The 23,538-nt window shown below is 37.7% G+C and overlaps 1 protein-coding gene across 4 annotated transcripts in view; it reads right to left on the bottom strand.

Moving 5' to 3' along the window:
* The window catches only part of LRP2 (LDL receptor related protein 2), a 128,028-nt gene that overhangs the window by 35,649 nt on the left and 68,841 nt on the right, over positions 1–23,538 (bottom strand). For 2 of the 4 annotated variants that reach the window (XM_056349576.1, XM_056349577.1), the window contains exons 33-51: positions 21,129–21,272; positions 20,069–20,178; positions 18,776–18,953; positions 18,213–18,426; positions 17,489–17,728; positions 17,165–17,353; positions 15,145–16,065; positions 14,494–14,659; positions 13,500–13,658; positions 9,741–10,030; positions 8,251–8,454; positions 7,959–7,988; positions 7,622–7,864; positions 6,421–6,546; positions 4,652–4,771; positions 3,608–3,739; positions 2,475–2,676; positions 1,722–2,017; positions 700–1,216 (exon numbers count right to left, since the gene is read on the bottom strand). In XM_056349576.1, the coding sequence (XP_056205551.1) occupies positions 700–1,216; positions 1,722–2,017; positions 2,475–2,676; positions 3,608–3,739; positions 4,652–4,771; positions 6,421–6,546; positions 7,622–7,864; positions 7,959–7,988; positions 8,251–8,454; positions 9,741–10,030; positions 13,500–13,658; positions 14,494–14,659; positions 15,145–16,065; positions 17,165–17,353; positions 17,489–17,728; positions 18,213–18,426; positions 18,776–18,953; positions 20,069–20,178; positions 21,129–21,272 (4,481 nt within the window). The remainder of the gene's footprint in view (positions 1–699; positions 1,217–1,721; positions 2,018–2,474; positions 2,677–3,607; positions 3,740–4,651; positions 4,772–6,420; positions 6,547–7,621; positions 7,865–7,958; positions 7,989–8,250; positions 8,455–9,740; positions 10,031–13,499; positions 13,659–14,493; positions 14,660–15,144; positions 16,066–17,164; positions 17,354–17,488; positions 17,729–18,212; positions 18,427–18,775; positions 18,954–20,068; positions 20,179–21,128; positions 21,273–23,538) is intronic. The other 2 variants (XM_056349578.1, XM_056349579.1) reach the window with 1 other exon arrangement.

The following is a 23,538-nucleotide window of genomic DNA, read 5'->3' as shown; positions in this document are numbered from 1 at the left end:
ACAGAGTTTCTGTGGGAGTAAATCAGACTACTTTTTGACACGCAGTATATAATTCAAAAAATCACCACAATGCAACATGTTTTCCAATTACCTCACCCTTACACTGCCCTCCTTACAGCAAACAATGTGGATCACATTGATTGTCAGTCAGTTAAAGATGCATTTTTCAAGAGCAAAAGAAATGTGCTTTTCGCATTGGTACAGGAGCTAAATTTCATTAATGTTTATTATTACTTTATTGGAATCTAGTTATCTGTTCTGACATATTGTTTATGCATAGAGTGAAGCCTGCATCCCAACCTCAACAACTGCTAGCAAAGAAATAAAATGCATAAGCTCAGAACCCCTACCCCATAGCCACATGTAACATCCCACCTGCCTGCTTGCCTAGTCCATTTATTAATGGTTTCCTAACAAGTTTTTCCAAGGGTCATATGCACTGCTTCATTATTGATGAGAAACCAACTCTGATATAACCTCAGTATACTAGATATGAGAACAATTAAAGGAAAGCGTTATGTAATGTATTAGATGCTGATAAGCAATTCCAGAGCAGTTGTGTAACGCTGCATCCACAATCCAAAACTATTTCAGCACTCATTGGGAATTCCATATGAAGTGGGAGAAAAATCCCAAGATAAACTCCCTCACACATCATTTCCTTAGTAGCCCAGAAAGACAAAAAACGTATTTTCTTACCTGCCAACCCAGTCAACAGCGATACCTTCCCCGTTGGGTACATCATCACTTATCACTGCCTCCTTATTTGTTCCATTTAGGAACATTCGTTCAATGACCTTCCTCCCCACATCAATCCAGTACAACCTCTTTTCCACCCTGTCAAAGTCCAGTGCCACCACATTTCTCAGTCCTTGCAAAATGAGAGAGTAAGACTGACCATCTGCTGTGAGATTTCTCAGATAGTAACGGTTGCTAAAAATAAGGTATGGGGAGATATTACTATTTTGCCGGCAACTTTTTCCATCAGGCTCCCGGATATAGCCTGGGGCACACTTACAGATGTAGGAGCCAGCTGTGTTCTCACAAATCTGGCTACATACTGATGGAGTTTCATTGCACTCATCAATATCATCACAAGTCCGTTTATCAGACATAAGTTTGTATCCAGGATGACAAGAACAGTAGAAACTTGTCTGTGTGTCCGTACAGTCATGATCACATCCACTGATTGAAGGGTCACTGCATTCATTTATACCTGGGGAAGGAAAGGAGTTCTATTCAAGGAACTAGCTAGCAGAGCAAGTAGTACAGTCATTTTCCAACATCCTTTCTCCACCTCTCTCCCCTGCTACACCCTGAAAACACTGAATATTGATCTAGGCTACTGTAATAAAAGAGCAAGAAAAATAATCTAATCTAATCTAAAATTATTCTAGCACCTTTGAGGTCTGTCACCAAACACACCAAGTGAAAAATACACACTTTTGAGTGGTGTATTTTGGAAATGTAAGAGCAATATATAACAATGTATAAACTATATTTAGTTTATATAATTAGCTAATTTTCACGGTTTGTTAAAATGGTATATAATAAGTATGATTTAATTAAAACAAAAAAAATAGATATATACATTTCTTATAATCCTTCTGAGAAACAACCATAGAATAGATATGACTAATCAAAGCAATTCTCTTGAGTTCATTTTTTTAAAGCTGCCTAAGCATTTTCAATTATGACAGTACAAATAGATCTACACATACCACATCCTTTTTCATCGCTATTATCTAAGCAATCATCCAACCGATTGCAGACTTTAACCATTTCAATGCAGTTTCCATTGTCACATTTAAAATGATGGGGAGGGCAGGTTGGTTCTGGTGTTCTACAGAGATGTTCCAGCTCATCAGATTCATCACCACAGTCGTTATCGCCATCACAGACATAGGCCTTGGAAATGCAGCGCCCATTCTGACAAGTAAACTGGTGCTGTTGACATGGTTCATAAATGCATCCCCTTTCATCACTGCTATCACCACAGTCATTCCGCCTGTCACATCTGAAGAAGAATGAACACTTTTTTTCAAATATAAGAAGAGAATCACCATCTCTAGGGCAGATGGATAAACATACTCTCCCGATTTCCAAAGGTCAGATATTATTGGCTCCAATGGAAGACACTTTCAGAAACCAGGCTAATATTATATAGGGTCTGACCCTGCCAGTCCTGCATGTATTCCCCATTTCTATTACAAGCTGAACAGAATCACCCCAGGAGACGTTACTAGGCGCAATAAAAAGGATTAAATGCTAATGGTGAGCACTGGGAATATTAAAATAGAAAATTCCAGAGCATTTTCAAATGAAAACTAATGCTTGAATGCAGAGCAGATAAACAGTTTCATTGCAATATGCAGATCTACTTAACAACTAAATAGTGTGAAAAAAAAGATTGAATTAGCTCCTTCACTTTCAGAATTTTGAGAATTTCTGCAACGGTTCAGGTAGTTACAAACCTGTAAGTGTTTCGTATGCACAAGCCATTACTACAAGTAAACTCATTTTCTGTGCAAGATCTTCTTGTGCAGTTCTGGTGTTCATCAAATGCATCACTGCAGTCAGCATCACCATCACAGATCCATGCCCGAGGAATGCACCTCCTGAGTGGGGGTCGATTGTTGGCGCACGTGAACTCTGCTGCTGTACAGTTGCGATTTGCTGAAAGAAAAACATGTTCGCTGATACACCACGTTATACTCTGTGTATGAAACACCCTCCCCTGCCACACACACACGCAGCCTGGATATCCTCCCGTAATCCACAATAAAGCCATGCTGTGCTGCATGTGCAGAGACAGATACCACTGTACCCTCTCATATACAAAACTCATATGCATTCCCACTAAGTCTCACTGAGCATTGCTCTTCATGGAGACTGACTGGGAGCCCAAGAACTTTAGGATTCCTTAGGCAATGCTAGTATGTACAGAACTCTGGAGCTTGTTGGATTCTCGGCATAAGCTCTTCATGTGTCTGGCCAGATTTCCTGGGAGCTGAACAGGTATTAAGCCTAGTATCTCTATCCTCTGCTTTCTTCAAGGCATTCCATGCTCCAGGGAGAAAACAGAGGGAGCACCATTGCAGCTAAAAAGGGCAAGGACTGCAAGTGTATCCAGCTACTATTAAAAGACTCAAGGAGCAGGACCAGGCTTGGTGAACCTTACTCCCTTTTTCACCCTCTAAACAGCCATGCTTATCTCGCTGACTAATTTTTGAAGAAATTAGGCCAAAACCATGTGGTTATTAATATGCACAAAACAGTCTGTGTGACAGTCAGGGAGTATCTCCACTGAAGCTGCTATTGCTGCACAAATCATACAAACAACCCAGGTTAATTATATCTCCACTTGAACTCAACAAATAAGAGTAATTACAAAATCAGAAAAAATACTTTTTTTACCAGCAAAATATTCAATTTTAATTCAATATAATGAAAATGAAGGTACAGTAAGAGTTTATCTCATGCTTAATCTGCACCTTTATGGATAGAAAAATTGGCAGAGGGTAGGAGTTTAGCAATTGGTTGTTTTCTAAAAAATGCCTACAAGACAAACAAACAAAGCACAGTATCTACTGCATTAAACACCTACCACAATTATGTCTTTGATCCTCATCACTCATATCCCCACAGTCATTATCACCATCACAGATCCATGTTGCTGGGATACATCTTCCATCGTCACATCTGAACTGGTCACTTGAACAAGTCCGCATTTGGGGCACTTAAAAACAAACACAGTCACTCTGCTCATTAAACTAACCTGCACTGCCATGAAAATCTAAGAAAGGTATTTTAGGGAGAATCTTATGACAGTGAAACGTAAGATAGAAGCTTAAGCGTAAGACAGTTAAGGTATGTATGTATGTATGTGTATATATATATATATAAGGTGTGTGTATATATATATACACACAGAAATATAAAAGGTATAAATGCAAGACATTTTCTTAAACTAAAGGTGCAACTCCAGCAATGTGCAAAGTGAACTACCAGCCCTGCTTAAATCATAGAAGAATTTCTTCTGCCTTGTTATGCTAACTTTTACAGTGAGAATAATGACTGTTGTAATATAAACTCCAGTGACTTCAGTTAGCCCCTCCTCTTGCTCCCTGGAAATTACTTTTCATCTTTATCCCCCTCTCCTCTGCTTATTACTATCAGTTTCTATTGTACATAGGGGATTTACTTATTGTAATACTACAATACTCTACTTCATACCGTGTCAACAATGTTGCTCTGCAACCCACATTCCTTTTTTGCCCAAATGCAATATTGCATGCACAATTCCTGTACAGCATAACATCTGCTTTTACATCCAAAACAGTATAAAAATACTTGCCACTTTTTGTCACTTGATTCACCACCATCACAGTCTTATAAAGACAGGAGGTTATACATTAAAAATAATTACATTAAGAGCAATCAATTGTGACAATTAAAAGTCTTCATATTCCATACACAGTTTTAAGTATTTAAGATTTTAATTATTCAGTGACCCACATTATTTAAAGTCAGTGAATGACTCTCAGAAGATACTTATTTTCCACCTAGTTTAGATCCAGGCTGCTGCCTACAAGAGAAACTATTGATTTCCCATATCCCATCACGTTATATCTTCTGAGTGTAAACTTACCACAAGAGGCAGGTTCATCAGAGCCATCAGCACAGTCTATTCCTTGATCACAGTACCAATGAGCAGGAATACAACGCCCCGATGTACAACGAAATTCACTATTTGTGCAAGTCAGTGAGACTGCAAGAAAAAACCCATATATGATTTATTTCTGTTACCTTTCCAACTTGTTTTAAGTTGCTTTTGAGTCAATGTTATGCAAATATATAACAGACCCCAAAAAAGAAAGAGAAAAAATTATGCTAGGAAGGATGTCTTTTCACAGCCTACCTGCAGAGTTCATTGAACAAACTAGCCTGATGTATGCAAAAAAATGGGCTTAATTCTCTCCTTGGGTATACATATCAGCTAATAAGTAGAGAGAATTTGCCCCGAGAGTTGGATTGCATGCAGCAACCGTAAATGCGTTCTATGTTTATACTTGGAGATTTGTGCACAAGAAAATGACCACAGTCTGATATACTAATTTCTCCAGTGACCAAACCAGGCAGCAGCAGACTCCATGCTCTACAAAGAATCAAAATGTGCAGTAAGGAAGTAATATCTCCTGGTAGATAATGCTTTCCTTGTTCTTCCACTGATTTTTCTTCACTTGTAGGTAGGAACCTTTTCTTAAAGGCAGTGAAGAACAAATGGTAACTCTGAATAGTTCCACCTAAGCATGCTGTAAACACTCGTTCTGCACTTTGGCTGAGCCCCTTGATCCTGGCATGTATAGTGGGTTTTGATAATTTCTTCAGTAGTTACTGATACTTTCCTGTACCCTCTGATGTTTTCAAGATACCAAAAAGGACCCAGTCTGGCCTTTTAACTTGCTCTTCTATGTGCCTTTAATGATGGAATCAAAGGCAATTAACACATTGCTCATTAACCTCTTGGGGCTTCTTTCATCTCCCATTCTCCCTTTCTCTCTTTCTTTTCCTTCACCGCTTCTCAATTCAAATAATTCAGCAGTGCTGCTGGGACATAAACAGTAGAAGGGACAAAGCACACCTTTCATGAGCAGCAGAAGACTCGCTATGTCTCTATATATAGCCACATATTTTTGACACATAGGGCTCCTTAGATAAAAGTAGCCACATTCTGGCTAGAAAAATTGAACTCATATTTTAGAAAATTTGTAGCATAGTTAATTGAAGGCAGGTACCTCCAGGAAAACTAGTGTTGGCAAAAACAATCTGCTGAGGCAACATTAAAAAAAAAATATCCATTATGGTTTATAAACTGATACAAAAAAAATTATATGGGAAAAGTACTACCTAATACAAATGTCTGTACTAGCAAAGATAAGATGGTTTGTAATTAAGGCTGCTTGAACACTAGACACTTTTATATACTAACTGGAAGCTACAATGAACAATGAATCATGTGCTAAAGCATGCATAACTAATTACATTTGAGACTGTATACAATTTCATTTGATTAGAAGGAAAAATATTCTAATGTTAAAGTTCCAGAAAAGGCCAACTCGCTGTAATACTTAAGGGACAATTACCTTGTAAAACCATGAAGGATACAGAGAAGAATTAGCAAAAGGAATGAACCCTCAAATGATGTATAAAGATACTGGAAAAAATTATGATCTTTTTTTATTAGATAAAGGCATGATTTAGATAGTTGAGAGCTAATAATACAATACATTTACCTTATAAATCTTCAGTATTACAAGAGTAGATGTTTTGAGAACAGTTGGAGTTATGTCAAAGGTAAAGAGCAGTGGAATAAATTACTGAAGTAAAAGAAAAGTAACCAAGGGTCTATTAACTTACCACAGTGAGTAGGGCTCTCATCACTCATATCTCCACAGTCGTTATCTCCATCACACAAATATGTTCGAGGAATGCAAATATTCGTGCTTTGACATTTTGTAAAACCGGACTGGCAAGTGCGCTCCGCTTTAAGGTGGTGGGGGGGGGGGGAATGACAAAGTTCTTTAGAGCTTTTTTTCATACTATTATGCTGTATTCATTGCAAGATACAGAATATTGTTAAAAAAAGTCCCACGACACTCACTTGCTAAAGTGCACTCATACTGCTCCTGCTACATGGAAACAATTAGATAATTGCTTTTATTGACAAAAATCCTGACAAAATCACTATCAAGGAAACACATGCCAATACTTGGAGGTGATGGAATGCAATGCCTGCATTTGCAACCAGCTGCTACTGTATGAACCAGACTAACTACAAATGACAAATAGACCATGAATTTCAAATACTCAGATTTCACTGAGAATAAGAAAATTGTCACAGGCAATATGTTCCCCAAAAAAAAAAAAAAATAAAAATCAGTGTACATATAAATATGTAAAAAAATATTCTCTAAATAAATTTTTGATTTCTCTAACTCCAGATATAAATTTTCCACTGAAGAATGCAATCTTAGTGCAAAGGCATGATCAGTTTCAGTAACTACAATATTAGTCAAGATTGAACTAATCACAGTTTATATCTTAAGGAAAGCAAAAATAACTGATAACTTTTTGAGAGCTATAAGGCATATAATTTTAAACAGAATAAATATAAACTGTGTTTGTATAACAGTCACAATTTACATTCCTGATGATTAAATCTAGTATAATTAATATAGCATGACACAAAGTAAAAACCCATCGTCAAGCTCCAGGCTAATATGGCAAAAATATAAGCCCTGTAACCAATTCTTCTGAAATAATCTTTTTGAAGTCCATGGAACTGCTCATAAGATGTTACATTAAGCACTGCATAAGGATTTGTTGCATCAAGGCAGACTATTTAAAGCGATAGTTATTATGTAACATCTTGGGGTACTCCAGAATATCTTTTAACAATTCTGTTTACTTCCAATAACATAAAGCAGAATCTGTACTGTAAATAAAGAAATCTTTTATCCTCTTAGCTGCTTTTATCATAATTCTTCACACACAAACACATTTGCCTCTTCTTTGGTCTAAAGAGTCAGACTCAAACAGGTGATTGGGATAAACTTACGGCAATTTCTCTCATCTGATGTGCCATTATCGTAACAGTTGTTTACTCCATTGCAGACATACTGAAGAGATATACACCTTCCGTTATTGCAAGTAAATTCTGTGTGGGAGTCACAAGTTCGGAACAAGCAGCCAGCCTCATCACTGTTATCTCCACAGTCATTGTAGTGATCACAGCGGTAATGATAGGGTACACATCGCCCATTACCACAGGTAAAAGCTGTGGGCTGACAAGTATGGAAAGCTGCAGCAAATAAAAAAAAATAAAATAATATACATGGATAAAATGTAATCTGAGTTCTCTGACAAAGTAACAAGTGAAATCACAATATTTTTACCTGCCAGGGCAAACACAGCTGCAAAACGGACTGCATGAAAAGTAAAATACATATTTGAATTAAACAAAGTAGAAATTGGCTATACATGATAAAAACTCAATCCTATAAAAGCTTTTGGATTCTAGAGCAAATCAGCAGCCATTCAGACCTCAAGTCTGTGAGCAAGCAAGGGATCATTTCCAAACTACAACCATAAGATCCATGATCATAAAGGCATAAAAGTGATAGAGAATACAGTAAAGGCAAGATAGAGTATGCATTACTTTCTCATGTAGTTATTTTAAATGCTTACCACACACACTTTCCAACTCATCACTGCCATCACCACAATCATTGTCATTGTCGCATTTCCATCGCTCAGAGATACACTGCCCGTTAAGACATGTGAAGAAACCAGTATCACACCTGGTACCATTATCCACAATACAGTGCTTGTTATTATTAGCTAAATACCAGCGACCTTCAGAGGGGCACTGACATTCTGCACCAGCTGGACCTAAATTTATGTTTGACAGGTAAAATAAAAAATTTAAAAAGGAGACAAAAAATGAAACAAATTTAACATTGACGTATTAGACAGGGTTCCATGAAACCATTCACAGCTGTGACACTGGAAAAAACAATGAAATTCTCACAACTCCTGCAAGATCTATCTGCTTAGGTAGATGTGTGGTGACTTAGCCATATTTTAGTCTCAATTAGACACATGCAAATCCATTAAAACCCACAGGAGTTATTTCAGAGTTCCCTAGAGGAACTGAGATCAGAACTTGGAGTATCTTAATATTTGCTTGCTGTTCAAATAGCTTTTGACTGGCAGGAAGATACCACCTGATGCTTTCAAATACCAGACGTACAGCAGCTAAGGCTCTATCTCAAAATCAAGATGGTTTTCTAAACTCCTTGCACTAGACTAACTGCTCTTCTCCAAATCAAAGAGAAGTTTGAGTTGTTTTCAGGCAAGACAGATTGTTAAAGGCATTTAAGATGCTACAAATGAAGGCAGGCACTAAATGAGTTTTTCAAAGTCAAGAATCATAACTTTCAAAAACCCACAACACATAGAACAGCTCTGTAACAGGTATGCTTTTTGGGAGATTACTGCCATTCTAGTTTCCTGGCTGCTTGGATTGGTGACCTGTTGGAGCACTTCAACTCCTTACACATTGCACAAGGAGAGATAAAAGATGGGATACATATGTCACTCGGGTCTCACCCCAATATGAAGCTGATGATACAGAGCATGTTTCTGCAGTCCATGACTCAAAAGGACACCTGCCCCCCACAGTATAGACAGAAATCAATTTGTGCTATCTTCTTAGTCATTGTCCAACATTTAAAATGAGGCAGTAGAAATGTTTATTTTGGAAATAAATCATTAGGGAACGATTTCATAATATCATGTGGTAAAGAAATATTGACCATAAAGATTTTTTAAATATTAGGTAGAAAACGTCTGTTCCGTGTTCAGCATATCAGTACGTATTCCCAAGATACACATATGCTGCAGACCCCACTTCATGTCTTGTCCTAGAGGGGAAAAAAAGTTACAAACCCAGAAAACAATGTTTTGGTTTAAATTAGAGAAGCCTGTCCCCTCAGGTGTGTTTGCAAAATACCATGACCTTTTATTTTGATTGCATTTATAAAAAAAATAAATATTAAACATTTAGGAACACTAAGAAATACTTCAGCTGTCCCCATATGACTAAAAATTGTTTTACTATGAACTCTAATACAGGCCACACTAATAGCTTACCGTCACCAAGCATAATAGCTTACCTGGTGCACAGATGTGACTGCAGCCACCATTGAACTGGTTGCAAGGGTTAGTACACTGTTGCTGCTTGCTTTTTGCCCAGACGTGAATATCCATTGGTCTTTGTGGAAGATTCATGATCATTACAATCTGATCTGAACCATCATACTTATTAGCTCGGTAAATGCTTCTTGTGTTCCAGTCTGTCCAATATATGTGCTGATCAAACAATGTCATCGCAAACGGATGCAAAGCAGTGCTAACAATTACCTCCCGATTCGTACCAGTGAGAGTGCACCGCTCAATCTTCTGCCTAGAATAATAAAAAAACTATTACTTCTTAAAAGAAATCTTTTAACTTAGGTATACAGCCATGCCCTAATTAGTCCAGCAACTAGCACCCACCATTTCTGTAATGTGCGCCAATAGGTAGGGTGCTGTTATAAGTTAAAAATCTCAAATTTTCCAATCTGTGGCTTCAATAGTGATGCAGAGTAGCAGCTCTGCAACACTGACACAATAATGTGCTGGAAGTAATCAGGCTGCATATTAAAATGTTTAAATAATTACACTACTGAGAGCTAAAACAAATGCACAACTTTGTCAGAGAATACACTTTTGGAATTGTTGGGATGTTAACAACTTCTTGTAGCAGTAGAAAACCAACAGTCCCATGAAATAAAATTAGTTTTATCTTCTACAGATCCAAGTTTACACAATCAAGAAACAGAAGCAAATTGGCAAGGGTACAAATATTCATCTTCTGCTATATCTCACATAAGAATACAGGAGGGAAAAACAGTTCTAATATATAACAACTACCACATATATAACATCTAACAGCCACAAATATATAGCATATGATAAACATTTCTTCGTTGTTGATATTCCAGTTTTGATTCCACCTCAGGAACAGTATGTATTTGCAATGATAAACAAAATTCTCACAAACAACTTCAAGGAGCCCCAGAAAAATCAGGGTTCAGCTCCAAGTTGGTGATAGACATGTTCTGCTGTATGTGAACCATTCTTTACTTGCACAGATAGCACTACTGACCCAAAACCACCGTGTCACTGCTTCTCCTCTTCAGCCATTTCCACCCTTAAAGACCACTTCAGCAAAAGTCAATGGAGAAGCAGAAGACATGCTGATGCCAGGAGACTCAATATGCACTACTCATGCAAGGACATTATTTCTAAGCATTGTTTATAAGATGATGATGAATGTTAGAGGTTCCTTCTATCACACAGATTCCTGTCTGAGGTAGGCAGACCACACAAGAGTAAAGCACGAGAAAAGAGAAAATGGAGGATGTTCAAAAGTTATTTGCAATTAGGATAACAAGAGAACGATTAATGAGTAATAGAAGGGGTTATTCAAAGGAAGAGAAAATCTTGACAGAAAAATGTTAATATATAAGCAAATACTGAAAACGCGATGAGGTATTGTCAGCAAGTTGAAGACAGCAGAATAAGAACGAGCATGGATAAAATCTGTTCCTTTCCTCCAGCTCCCATCATCTTGCTATTCAGTCACACTGTGATGTTCACATGGCAAGGCTGCCAACCGCTTACTGACAGAAAACATACTTCAGGTTGTCTCTGTTTCATCAAGTATGGCATCATTCAACGGCACGGCTCTTAATACTCATCTCTAGCAGACAGGTAGAACAGGGTGTATACTTACCTATAAAGGCATAATGCCTAAGGATTGGAGTAGTGTTTAATCAATGTCAGTGCAACAGAATAATTATCTAAGAGGCTGTGGCACCCTTCATGCACAAGCTTCTGAAAAGGAGCTATTAAGATTCCCAGAATGACTCTATGGATGGTAAGGATGAAGAAGCTGTGGGACTAAAGACATCATACCCAGTGATGCTCTTCCTGCTAGCAGCTTCTCTCCCTGTTCATAACTGCGTGGCCAATACCTCTTGTCTGTGAAGTCAGAAGGGCCAGATGTCATTGCTGAAGACTCCAAGCGGAAGCTCCACCCTTTGGTTCAAGCCACCAAAAGAGTTCTCACAGAAACACTCCAACAACTTAGCATTAGGAGTAAAAAAATCACTTCAATCTATTTCAACTAACCTAAAAGCAACTGTATGTTTAAGTCTCTGCTAGAGACAACATTCAATTATTACCAATTGTATTTAAGGCATTTACTAGAGTACCAGTGTGGGCTGAATAAGAATGGAAACAGCCAATGAGAAAAAAAAACCTGATATGTAATTTCTCAGGAAGACAAATAGCTTGCCTCCTTTGTCATCACTAGTAGGAAGGAAAAAGCTGCATTTCATATAAGAAGGGAGGAAAAGAAAATAATTGTATTAATTATTACAGGAAAAAATAATAGGCAGCCACTTTATAAGGCAAAAGCTTTAAAGTGAAAGGACAGTTGTGGGAAAAGTGCAGGAAGGCACTTTTCTATGAAGTTAGATGTCTACAAAAGAAGAGACGTTCAAATGCAACTCTCCTGTAATAAAGGCTCAAGCAATTTCCCCCTTTCATGCCACAGGAAACTTTTTAGGGAGAGCCCTATACATAGTTCCCAAGTGTCAGCATGCTGTCTGGTGAGGGATTCTTACTATGTTGCATGCAGCAACTGTGAAGATAGGGGAAAGGAAGACTGTACAACTAGCACATAGATTCTATCCATTTGAGATTTATCTCAAGACTTGCATGTGTGTCCAATGGTATCACAATATGTACAAGGCAACAGGAGGGTCTAGAATAAAAGAATAGAAATGCTATTTTAGAGAAAGAGGGGTAGCACCTTTGGGAGGCTAGCATAAACAAGAGGAGACTAAGCAAGAGTAAAAATGGAGAATATATGGCTCACCCTTGTGTTCCCTTGGTGCATTCAGAGCTAAGGTGCACTGCTATTTTTGAATGTCTGGTCTTCATTTTCACCTCATGCTGGTATCTGTCCCCCTGAAGGAGTAAAGGCCCTCCCCATGAAAGTCAGAATAAAGAAAACTTCATACTGTTTAAGCATATGCTCCCCTACCTCCATTATCTAGAGTCTGAAAAAGAAAAGAGGATGTCTTATCTAACACCCTGCATTCCCCTGAAAAAATAAAGGGTCCTATTACAGATGCCCTGCCCTCCTGTATGCAGATGAAGCCAAATTGGAATGCCTTCCTCCCAGAACAATCAATAGAGGCACAGACCATAACAGTTACTACATTACAGACACAACTTTTTGTCATAGCAAAGGAGAAGCCTGCAAAAGAACTGCTAAGCTGAAGGAAGCAGAGGAGAATGTTCTGATTGCTGCAGTGATTTCTCTCAGACCACAGGTGAATTTGAATCGATACAGACTAAATTATTTTTTAAAAAATTTCTGCTGACAGCAGAAATGCCGGGTAGAGTTGTACCTGGTAGGCAACAGTAAGAAAATCATGCCTAATTCCACAGATGACAGGCATTAACCATGAGCAAGGAATGATGTAAATTGTGCGCTGGGATTGTATTTGTTAGAGGAGATGATTATATAAGTCCTGAGTTGCACATAAGATGAACAAACTGCCAGTGGGTACAAATGTCATAAAGCAGTGGACTAAGTCTACACCGTGGCATAACAAAACTTCTTATTACACAGTAGTTCAACATCATTATCAAGACCTCACATTGTATTGCTAATAAGTAACTCTTAACATTCTATAACACCAAGTACCAAATTCCATTGAAATGCTGAAAAACAGTTTAAAAAAGATGAGGAAAATTAAATACTACATCTATTAAAAAATAAAGCAAATGTAAACCAATGTGTTACCAAAACATACAGATTTGCATCAGCCCAGTATAGCTGCTGTTCTTCATAGTCCAGGGTAAGCCCATTTGGCCATACCAAATTGGTGCTCACAATAGGTGTTCTGAAGTTTCCTCCAAGCGTAGCTCGTTCTATCTTTGCATTTGAACTCCAGTCAGTCCAGTACATATACCTGTCAATAATATGATTGCAGGGTTATATTTTCAGCAAATAAAGCTTACAAAGCTTTTATCTGCTCCAGGGTGTTTCCACTGAAATGTGCAGTGCAAAACTAGGAGAAAAGAACTTCTTCCTCTATTTTGGCCCATATTGACATGGGAATCTTCTAGCAGGGATCACTGGGATTCAGTGGAGTGAACTTCAGAAATGTTTTCTCCAGCTCCTGTGAGAATCCAGTAAAGTCATTTAATCTCTTTCTTCTCTTCCTTCATTTGAAATACGGTATAATTAGTAATGAAATTAGAAATACAGTATAATACAGCAATGCCTCCCGACTCTCAGGGAATGTTTTGATACTGAAACAAGAATTCTTCTGAGGCACTCAGGAAATATAACAGAAAAAGGGAAAGATTATATGATACTTTAAATAGAGAGATCTCTTGGCAGTGTCACCTGATTATCACAATATGATATTCCTGAAGAAACCTTGCTTTCAAAATTAACCCTTTGATTTTCTGCCTTACATACCAAATGGAAGATGGTTAGTTGCTAGACAAACACCTCTTTGACCATCACTCTCATTCACACCCAGTACCTGGTTCCCACCCTCACTAAGCAGAGCCTCATGCACTACACATTCATAAATGTTCTAAAAATCTCAGAAGAAAATTCAGTTCTCTGAGGCTGAGATCAGCTCAGAAAACTCAAACCTAAAAAGTAAGATCTAGGATGGTTACACGCAGCTGGAACTTAGGGCTCAGAACAGGAAGTATCTGGCAGTCTTTATCAAAGTCTAAATTGTAGTTTCATCTGCAGTCAAAATAAAGTATACAAAGTACAACACATACCCTCTGCAGGGATCTAATACAACGGCTCTGGGTCGTGGAACCCGGGCAATCACTGTACGGTTAGATCCATCCACAGCCATTGAGCTGATAGTCTGATTGAGGTAGTCACTGTAGTAAACTCTGTTGTTGATCCAGTCAAAGGCTATGCCATCTGGAGTCCCCAGGTCTTAGACACATGCAAGCAAACATACACAAGTTCAGTATGGTCTCCTGAGATATTGCAATACTCTTCATTTATTGTAACATGGCAACAGCAAAGATGTCTTTGAAATGCCACTGGTATCAATGCAAATTCATCCATTTAAAATACTTAGGACTCACGGCAGTCCTATGTATGCTGTAGGGTTACAAAGACTTTTTCCTTACATAGGCCTAAGTTCTGTTTGCTATTCTCCAAGTAGCAGGAATCATTCCTCACTCCATAATATTTATTTACTAAATATAATTCTATTACATATAACAATATTTAACCAGATTTATATTTCCATTTCATTGTGATCAAGAGTCCAAAGGAGCATTTTGCCAGATATCTTAACTAAATATTCTACCTTTACCATTAGCATAAAAATACCTGTTGAGCTAGTGCCAAGTGCTGCAGTTCATTTTTTCTTCAATATCCAATTACTTTGTATAACATTTCAGTGCACTTACCAGATGCAACTACTGTTGGAGAGCCAATTCCTGAGTAAATACTAACATAACTTATTCTTCCTGTCCCTGAAGGATAACTTTGCGTAAAATATATTCTGTTGTTTATGCTGTCAAAATCCAGGGCCACTGCAGTTCTTAACACATTGACTGTGCGGAAGGGAGGACTGTGATTTTCAGGATCTAGGTGGATACTTCTGAGGGCATTCTCAAGAGCAAAAATCAGGTAATCATCAGTTGAAATGGAACAACTCTTGCCATCACTGCCTAGTGTTCCAAAGGCACAACCACATTTGGGCATCTGCATGTCAGGCAGGGCAAAACACAGATGAGAACAGCCTCCGTTGTTGTCCAAACAAGGATTGTTGTTGACATCAAGGGGTGAACGTGACTGGAAATGACTGTTGTAAATGGTAACATCCCTTAGCCAATTAATGTTGTCTCGTATTACTGTTGGCTGATCAGTATTCCCTGGCTCCTTGCTGGCCTGGAAGACTTTTTTCAGGTTCCGATCCACCCAGATGATAGAATTTCCAAAGACAGTGATACCATATGGAGTTGGATAGCGACTGCCATAACGCACAATTTCAACATCACCACCATCAGGCTGAATTCTTGCAATCATATCTAAGGAATCATCCACCCAGTAAATGTATCCATTGCTGTGATCTATGGCCAGCCCACGAGGTGTGACAATGCCCTCAGACACAAGAACTGTTCTGTTGGTGCAGTCAAGAAGTGCACGTTCGATCTTGGGATTTTGCCCATAATCTGCCCAGAACAGGTACCTGTTTTTTGGGTCGACTACTATGTGCCTTGGCATATCTATGGTAGTTTTAAGCAGAACACGGCGATAAGTTGTGTTTAAACGCAAAACTTCTATAAAAGTCTCTGTCAGGAATGCATTTGTAAAATACAGATTTCCTGTATTTAAAGAATAATAATTTAAAAAAAGCAGAAAAACAAAACAGAAAGTTAATATATATTATCATACATACATCAACACCTGAGAAACATAAGCTGATAAACTACTAAACCATAAAATTAATATCCATAAACATCTTAGTAGTTGGAAGCATATGGTACTTGCCTACATTTTGAGGAATTAGAAAGAAGACACCCAAACTGACAATAGTCAATTGATTTCTAAATCCTCATTGATTACCATGGGGAAAGTCACTGGTATAAGATCAAAAGCCCGTTAACTACAGTTGTTCTTTAGGTATACACTTTTTTATTGGCTTGCCCTTGCATAATCTTACTCTTCATGTTTTACAACACACAACTATGAAATCCATGTTATGTCACAGATCTGTAAACAGTAACTAAATTAAGTGTATACAGCAGATGATTATTCTAAAAGTCCTCCCAACAAGCCTAACAATCAACAGAACTATTGCAAAACATAAATATAGTATGTATATGTATAAAATAAAGGTATTAATGGCAATAGTCAGCTAGTTAGAGTTGATGAACACTTTCTGAAGCATTAATATTTGAATTGATCTCTAACATGTTTAAATAGGAACAGGAAGTGCAAGTAGGGAAATTAAAGTTCAAAGACAAAGTACGCCTTTTGCTTTTTTACTTTTCATTATAATTTATAGGATTTGTACACAGCAATCTGAGGGTAGATGAAAGGTCCTTCACTCTTATTAACAATGTCAGCAGACAACTTGTGTGCACTTTTCTCTGATACATGTTTTTTACTGTGGTTGTAAAGCATAGTAGTACACTGGATAACAGCTACTGATGAATGCATGGACAAGAGAGACCTAAGACAAATATGAAAGCATCACAAGAGAAAAGGTTCTATACTCTGCCCTGATAAACTTTCATTTTTACACATATATATGAACATAAGAGCCATTCATTACTACCTCTTCTAAAATCAGTCCATAGGCACACAAGTCAGAATCACAGGACTTCCATTCAAAATAGTTACATTAGGATCCATTTACATTAGTCTAAAAATTTTACAATCTGTAAACAATAACATTCTCCTAAATTCAGCTATGCTTACCTGCTACCCAGTCAATTGCAATGCCACGGATCCCATTTCGTCCTATTCCATTTGTAACAACATTTCTAAAATAAGAACCATCAGGTTTAATTTTACGTATTGCATTCTGAGAAGAAATTGTGCTACTGAAGTCACACCAGTAAATGAAACCAGAAGGCATGTGAACGTCCACATGAAGTGCATTTCGCCCTGAAATATTTTGAAAAGTAATAATTAATTATCTTTTACATAAACTAACTTATTTAAAACATGTGCTATGCCAGCAAGAAATGCCAACAAATTATTAGGCATCTAAGACTTTTTCCTATTATGATATTCACATACCTCTTCCTGCCAGTGGTACCATGGCTTCAGAGTGATCAGATGTCTCTAAACTAAATCCTTTAATTGCAGAAAGCATAGAAACAATTACAAATGAACTGTACGGGGAACAGGTTCTGTTATCAGGATTTAGCTGAAAGCCAGTAGCACAGGCACAGGAGAATAATCCACCAGGTACAGGCAGGCAAAGCTGCTGGCAAACTCCAATATTGTTATTGCAGCCATTCGAGGAACCAGCAGAATCTGTGAAAGACACACATGGAAAGACATAAAAATCTGAACTGTATCATCACAAACACCCATGGATACATCACCAAATTCATGTACTTGCATGATACTAACAATCTGCTGACAAAAATAAAGATCTTAATCACTGTATATTTTAGCACATAAGCGTTAGCAATGGATTTGCCGGTTTCTTGTCATCCAAGATCAATGGGACTAAGAATCAGACCAAGAAGTGATGTATAAATTTGAAGCCAAAGTAACAAACTTCATTTTTTAGTCAATATTACATTGATAATATTTTAGTAAAAGTACGCCTACCAATAGATGCCTTAAGTGGATGGCGGAACATCTCTACAAAAACCAGATAAAATGCTTCTGACACTTTTCCTAAAAATTTAATCAAACCATTTCCTCTGAAAAAACATGCATTCTGTCTCTGAGGGAAGTTCAAGTTTTCACAAGTTGGGTATCCTGAAATAAGTCTTTAGCAAATACTCACTGTCTCTGTAATACACACGTAGGCACTTCAGTCTTGGGACATTATCTCTCAGTACTACTTTGTTTGCTCCAGTGGACTTGTCAACTCGTTCAATAACTTCATAATCTCGATCAGTATAGTACAGAAAGGTATCATACACAGCAATTCCCCATGGATGAGAAAGATGAACCACCAGAGTCACACGATTTGTACCATCCACATTGCCTTTCTCAATCTAAGAAATCAGTTTAAAGCCTAATATTACATTTCTTATAATAAAATTTCAATGTTACAACACAAAATTAAAATCCAACTTATGCTACTAAAATCTCTTCATGCATGAGATCTTTACGTACAAGACAGGAAGAAAAGTCAGCAGGATACCAATAATGATTTCTGGTTTTTCATTCAAATTTGTCATACATTTTAAATGGCAATTAGTAACAACTTTTATTCAGATTTTCCTCAGTCCTACAACTCCTAGTTACATGAATAAACTAAAGTAACTGAATAACTCATGAGAGTCACAGATGCAAAGATAGGTGAACAGGTAAAAAAACAATTATTAAAAAAAAGTCTCCTACCACTCCTGTGCTTGTGACAGCCCAGTACAACCTTTGTTCCTTAATGTCAATGGTAATGAACTCTACATGGTCAAGGTTGCCAGTGAAGAGGGTTTGTATGCCTGATCCATCCATGTTTGCACTGGCAATCTTTGCTGGGACTCCACTGTCAGTTCCCTGGTCTGTCCAGTACAGCTTCCTGTAACACACATTATCACATCTGTTAGCAAAGCTCGTAGCAGAGATCAATGGACCAGCGTACTTGAGCATATACTTAAGTCTACCTCCTTCATCAGCCAAGTACTTCAGCATATGCTGAACAGAGATCACTGTGAACCAGGCCACAATGAAAAAGAGATGTTGTTTGAAAAAAAAGATTAAAATGCTTTCCTCTTGAAAAAGAGAACAACGCCTATTAAATAATTTTTAGAAACCCATAACCTCCCCTGTATCACCCCACAATACCATCAGCAGGTAAACTCAGTAGTATTAGGACTCCAAGAAGAAAGCAGGAGAATAATTATTCTGTTTCACAGATGGCTGCGAGGTTTCAGCAGTGAGTTTGGTTCCAATTTAGAATTTAAAATACAAGTTCAAAAAATCTATACAAAACAGAATTCCATTATCTGGCTCTAGGGAGTATGTGCACTGTCCCGGCCTCAGCTGCTGAAGAACACCTAGGGCACATGGCTGCCAGACTCCCAACCAGCAACAAAAAGTTAGACATCAATTCATATGAAAGCCTGCCAAGTCACTAGCAGAACTCTCTCATTACTGATAGGGTCCTATGGAACACAGATTTAAAAACAAACCAAAAAAAAAGCATCATATTGCAATTTTGAGTACTCGGGAAAAAAGCAAATTACATGTCTTTTTGGGAGAAAGCAGTAAAATCATATTTAGTGCTATGCAATTTAACATGTGACACTCTTCCCACTCTTCTGCTATAGCTAGGCCTCAAGACAGATATCACAAGATATTATGAAGAAAGACTTTAGAGTTCTCTCTACTCTGAGTTCTCATTTTTCAGAGATTTTTTTCACCATCATAACATTCTGAGATCCTTTTTAATTAAAAAAAAATTACCATACAAGTATATGGTAAATTAAGGAGAACTAACATCTATGCAACAATTTATGACGTTATGCAAATATTTTCTAGGGTTTAAAAACAGTAAATAAATTCTGCACAAATATGAAAAAAAAAAAAACCACCACTATGTCAAATGCAGGATGGAAGCTGAAGACGGTAAAAATTGAAGAAAAACGTGGAGAATATACTCATGCAAAGACAAGAGCGATTTTGGAAATTTACCCTCTTGCTGGATCAACTGTCAAACCAATTGGTGTGCCAGCTCCCAGAGAGGTGCCATCATTGGTAATCAGTGTTTTCCTGTACATTACGTCACCATGCAGCTTCAGGACCTATGCAAACATTGAATTTATCAGAGCACATGAGAGAGAACTTAAAATAGATTTTCAAGTTAAAGGAAAGAAGCTTAAATCCACAGGTAGTTGAAATTGCAGAAGACTCAAATACTATGAAGAAAAAGCACATCGTTCTGTGCTCTAACCATCTCCCTTCTCTTAACAACCACTCCTTGAATGAGCTACTTGCAGCTTAGAACCTGCCTGTTAACAAGTAAGCAACCTAAGTATAAAAATAGTTAATCTTTCAGCTTCCATAATATCTTGAAAGTATTACAAGCCAAATGAGTTGATAAAATGATGATTTAGAAAGTATTCAAATTCATTTGTTTTAATTAGCCTCTTTTTAATTTAATAGTATGTATTAATATTCTGGGACAAGGACATTAATGACTGGGCTTATTCAGTCATTACTGTATTATATATCGCTTATCCTCTTATTTTGCCACACTAAATGGCAATTTTTCTTCACATTCCATCAGACTGCTCGTCTCCAGAAAGCTACATAATATGATATCAAAGCATTTGGGAGTGGATCTTACTGCACTTGATGGCAACATTCCTCTACCATCAGAAGCACTGCATTGGGACCATTGATTTGAAGTGAGAATAGTAATAATAGTAATAACTCTAGTGATCAGTGAAGTTGGTGTTCATAAACACCAGAAGCCTAATGACTTGGGGGAGGGGAGGAAGTAGGGGTGCGCAGGGGGAAGATCTATGCACAAATCAAGTTCCCAGAACATTCTGTTTTCAGTCATTTTGACTATGCTCAAATTTAGGTTTATCTCTTAAAGTTTGTACAGTATTTTTCTACAGACTCTTTGCATTTTAAAATAAATCTAATTTCAGTTTTTAACTTAAAAAAAATACTAATTACTAAACTGTGTGCATAGCAGTGAAAAATGTAGGCTTTTACTTTCCAATTGTCCCTCTCAAATAATTACCTCAATTGACTGTGTCCCTGGGTTACTGTAATACAGGTTTGCAGATATCCAGTCCAATGCCAGACCAAAAGGAGCACCGATAACAGCTGCTGGAGCAAAAACTGTCCTGTTGCCTCCATCTGACCTCACTCGGTGAATTTCACCCTTGGGGAAAAAAGATAACAGAAGTGAAAAATTGTCAAGATCAGAAAACACTTTTTTATTCCAACTACATGAGCACTTACTTTATATTACAATCTTTTCTTAGTAAAATGAAAATCCAGTAGAGAGAAATGTGTTTGTATATGCTCAATGCATAAACATAGTAAAAATATTATTGCAAATCATAATTATCCAGTGTGAAGAGGCATTACTGTCCACCAACCAAAACCTGATCAACAGAAATAAAATTACTGTATTTTATAAGGTTTAACAGTCCATATTTAAGCTATACAGTCACACTTCTGTAATTTGTATTTCATCATCAAAAGATTTTATAAGGATACTTTAGTTAACCATCTTGAATATAACTGAAATCTAGTAAAGGAAAATACTGTTCTCCCCATGCCTAAATATTTAAGAATCAATTTTTTAATATGCTCTAATAGCAAGAATTAAGAATGAGATTATCTTTACAGGTTTCTTCATAAGGGTAACCCTTGAAATGATAACTTCTGACTTGCAGATTCCATGGTATTAGCTACCATGTGCAATGCTAAAGCACGATATAAACAAGCACCAAACAGAGAGACAAGACAGACAGAGGTCTGAAGTGGTTACTATAGCTGCTTTCCTGAGGTTTCTTCAGGTTGTCAGTTTTATAGGAGTTCTGCAGAAGTCCTACATATTATCACGTGAATCTTTCACAAGTTGTATTAATGCAGAATTGAAATACCAGCAGCTATTGCAAATTATTAAGCCTTTTGGAGAAGAGATCAGTAAGGTTAGGGGAGCTGTAAGTGATTGCTGAAATCTGTTTCGCTTTCCTCATTAATTACTTCCTCCACCACTGATGCACCCTAGGGAAGATCTCACTCCACGGTGCAGGTTCCCAGACAGGGTAGCACTGGGACTCATCATCCCAGTTCTTCATTGAGGCAATACACGTAGTAGGTCTGACACTTTGCTGGAAAAACAGAAGGGCTCTGCCAACTCAGAGGGACAGAACATACAACACACTGTTAGAGCCTGAACTTTGCATCACTTCAAGACAGAAGCTGTGCAGCTAACACTAGCCCAGTTCAGAAAGGGAGGAGGCAGAGGCAGAGGGAGAGCAGACCAGTAAAGAATGGGGAACAAGTTGCATTGCCATCTTAGAGCAGAAACTTTAGCACAAGCACCCAGCGATCATTTGGTCTATTCATATTCTTAATTGCTTCATTAACATGGTATCAGTATAATGTCTAAATATCTCAGCACATAATTGAAAATTGTATTCAGAAAGGAAACAAAGTATTAGATGGCAAAAATCTGATCAGGAACTCCAGGCCAAATTCACTGCTGGCTTAAAAAGGTAGAATAATTTCTTAGACATCGGTAGAGTGCTGTTTGCTGAATCCTAACAATGTAGTGTTATGTGCAAATTAACCTGTCCTTGAATCCCTAGGCCTACAGAAAAAAGTAGGATAACTTCTGATGCTGTATAAACCCTACTTGGAGATGCTTATGGACATTGAATATTTACAACAGCGTCTAGTATAATAGGTACTTTAGGTACAGTTATGAATTCTCCTACCTATCATTTACATTTATAATCAATAACCTACAGTCATGACAGCTGAAGATAAAAATACTTCAGAAGCGTTTTTCAAGTAGAGTAGGGAGGACTCTGACATTTACCTGAGTTTCCTGAGTTTGCTTCAGACAAGATGCACAGGTTGATGAATGTTCAACTTGAGCTCTACCTACAGCTCCACCTGTTGCCAACACTGGCAGTGAAATTACTATGGACCACGCAAGTGTAGACAAACCCCAGGAAACCCAAACATGCAACGGATGGAGGCAAAACAGGGTGTTAAGGAAGAGCAGTAATGGACAAGCACTACAATGAAGAAAGTAGGCAAGTATGTTCTATCATTAGAAACTAGAGAAATATCTTTTTTTCAAAGAGCGAGCCATGACTGACACAGGTGTCTCAGCTGTGTTTGGGAGCAACAGCAGCCCAAGGCCTGCAGGTCAGGGGTACAGATAGGGGGCACAGCCCATAGCACACATTTGTCAGGCTGGAGCTCAAGAACTAACTAAAATACAGCACTTACCCAGACTCAGCCTGCACAGGCACCTGACATTTGCCAGGTCTGTTAATGGATATATCAGCCCATGATCTCCTACAGGACTGTTCAACCTCTCGTAAATGCCAACTGTATCTGCTGGCTGAGATCTGTCAACATTTTTTTCAGACTGCACAGAGGACCAAATAGATTCCTGAATA

The sequence above is a fragment of the Falco biarmicus genome, chromosome 8, assembly GCF_023638135.1.
Source record: "Falco biarmicus isolate bFalBia1 chromosome 8, bFalBia1.pri, whole genome shotgun sequence".
Classification (NCBI taxonomy): Eukaryota; Metazoa; Chordata; class Aves; order Falconiformes; family Falconidae; genus Falco; species Falco biarmicus.
The sequence above is the reverse complement of the archived record's forward strand: the minus strand, read 5'-3'. Positions and strand labels throughout refer to the sequence as shown.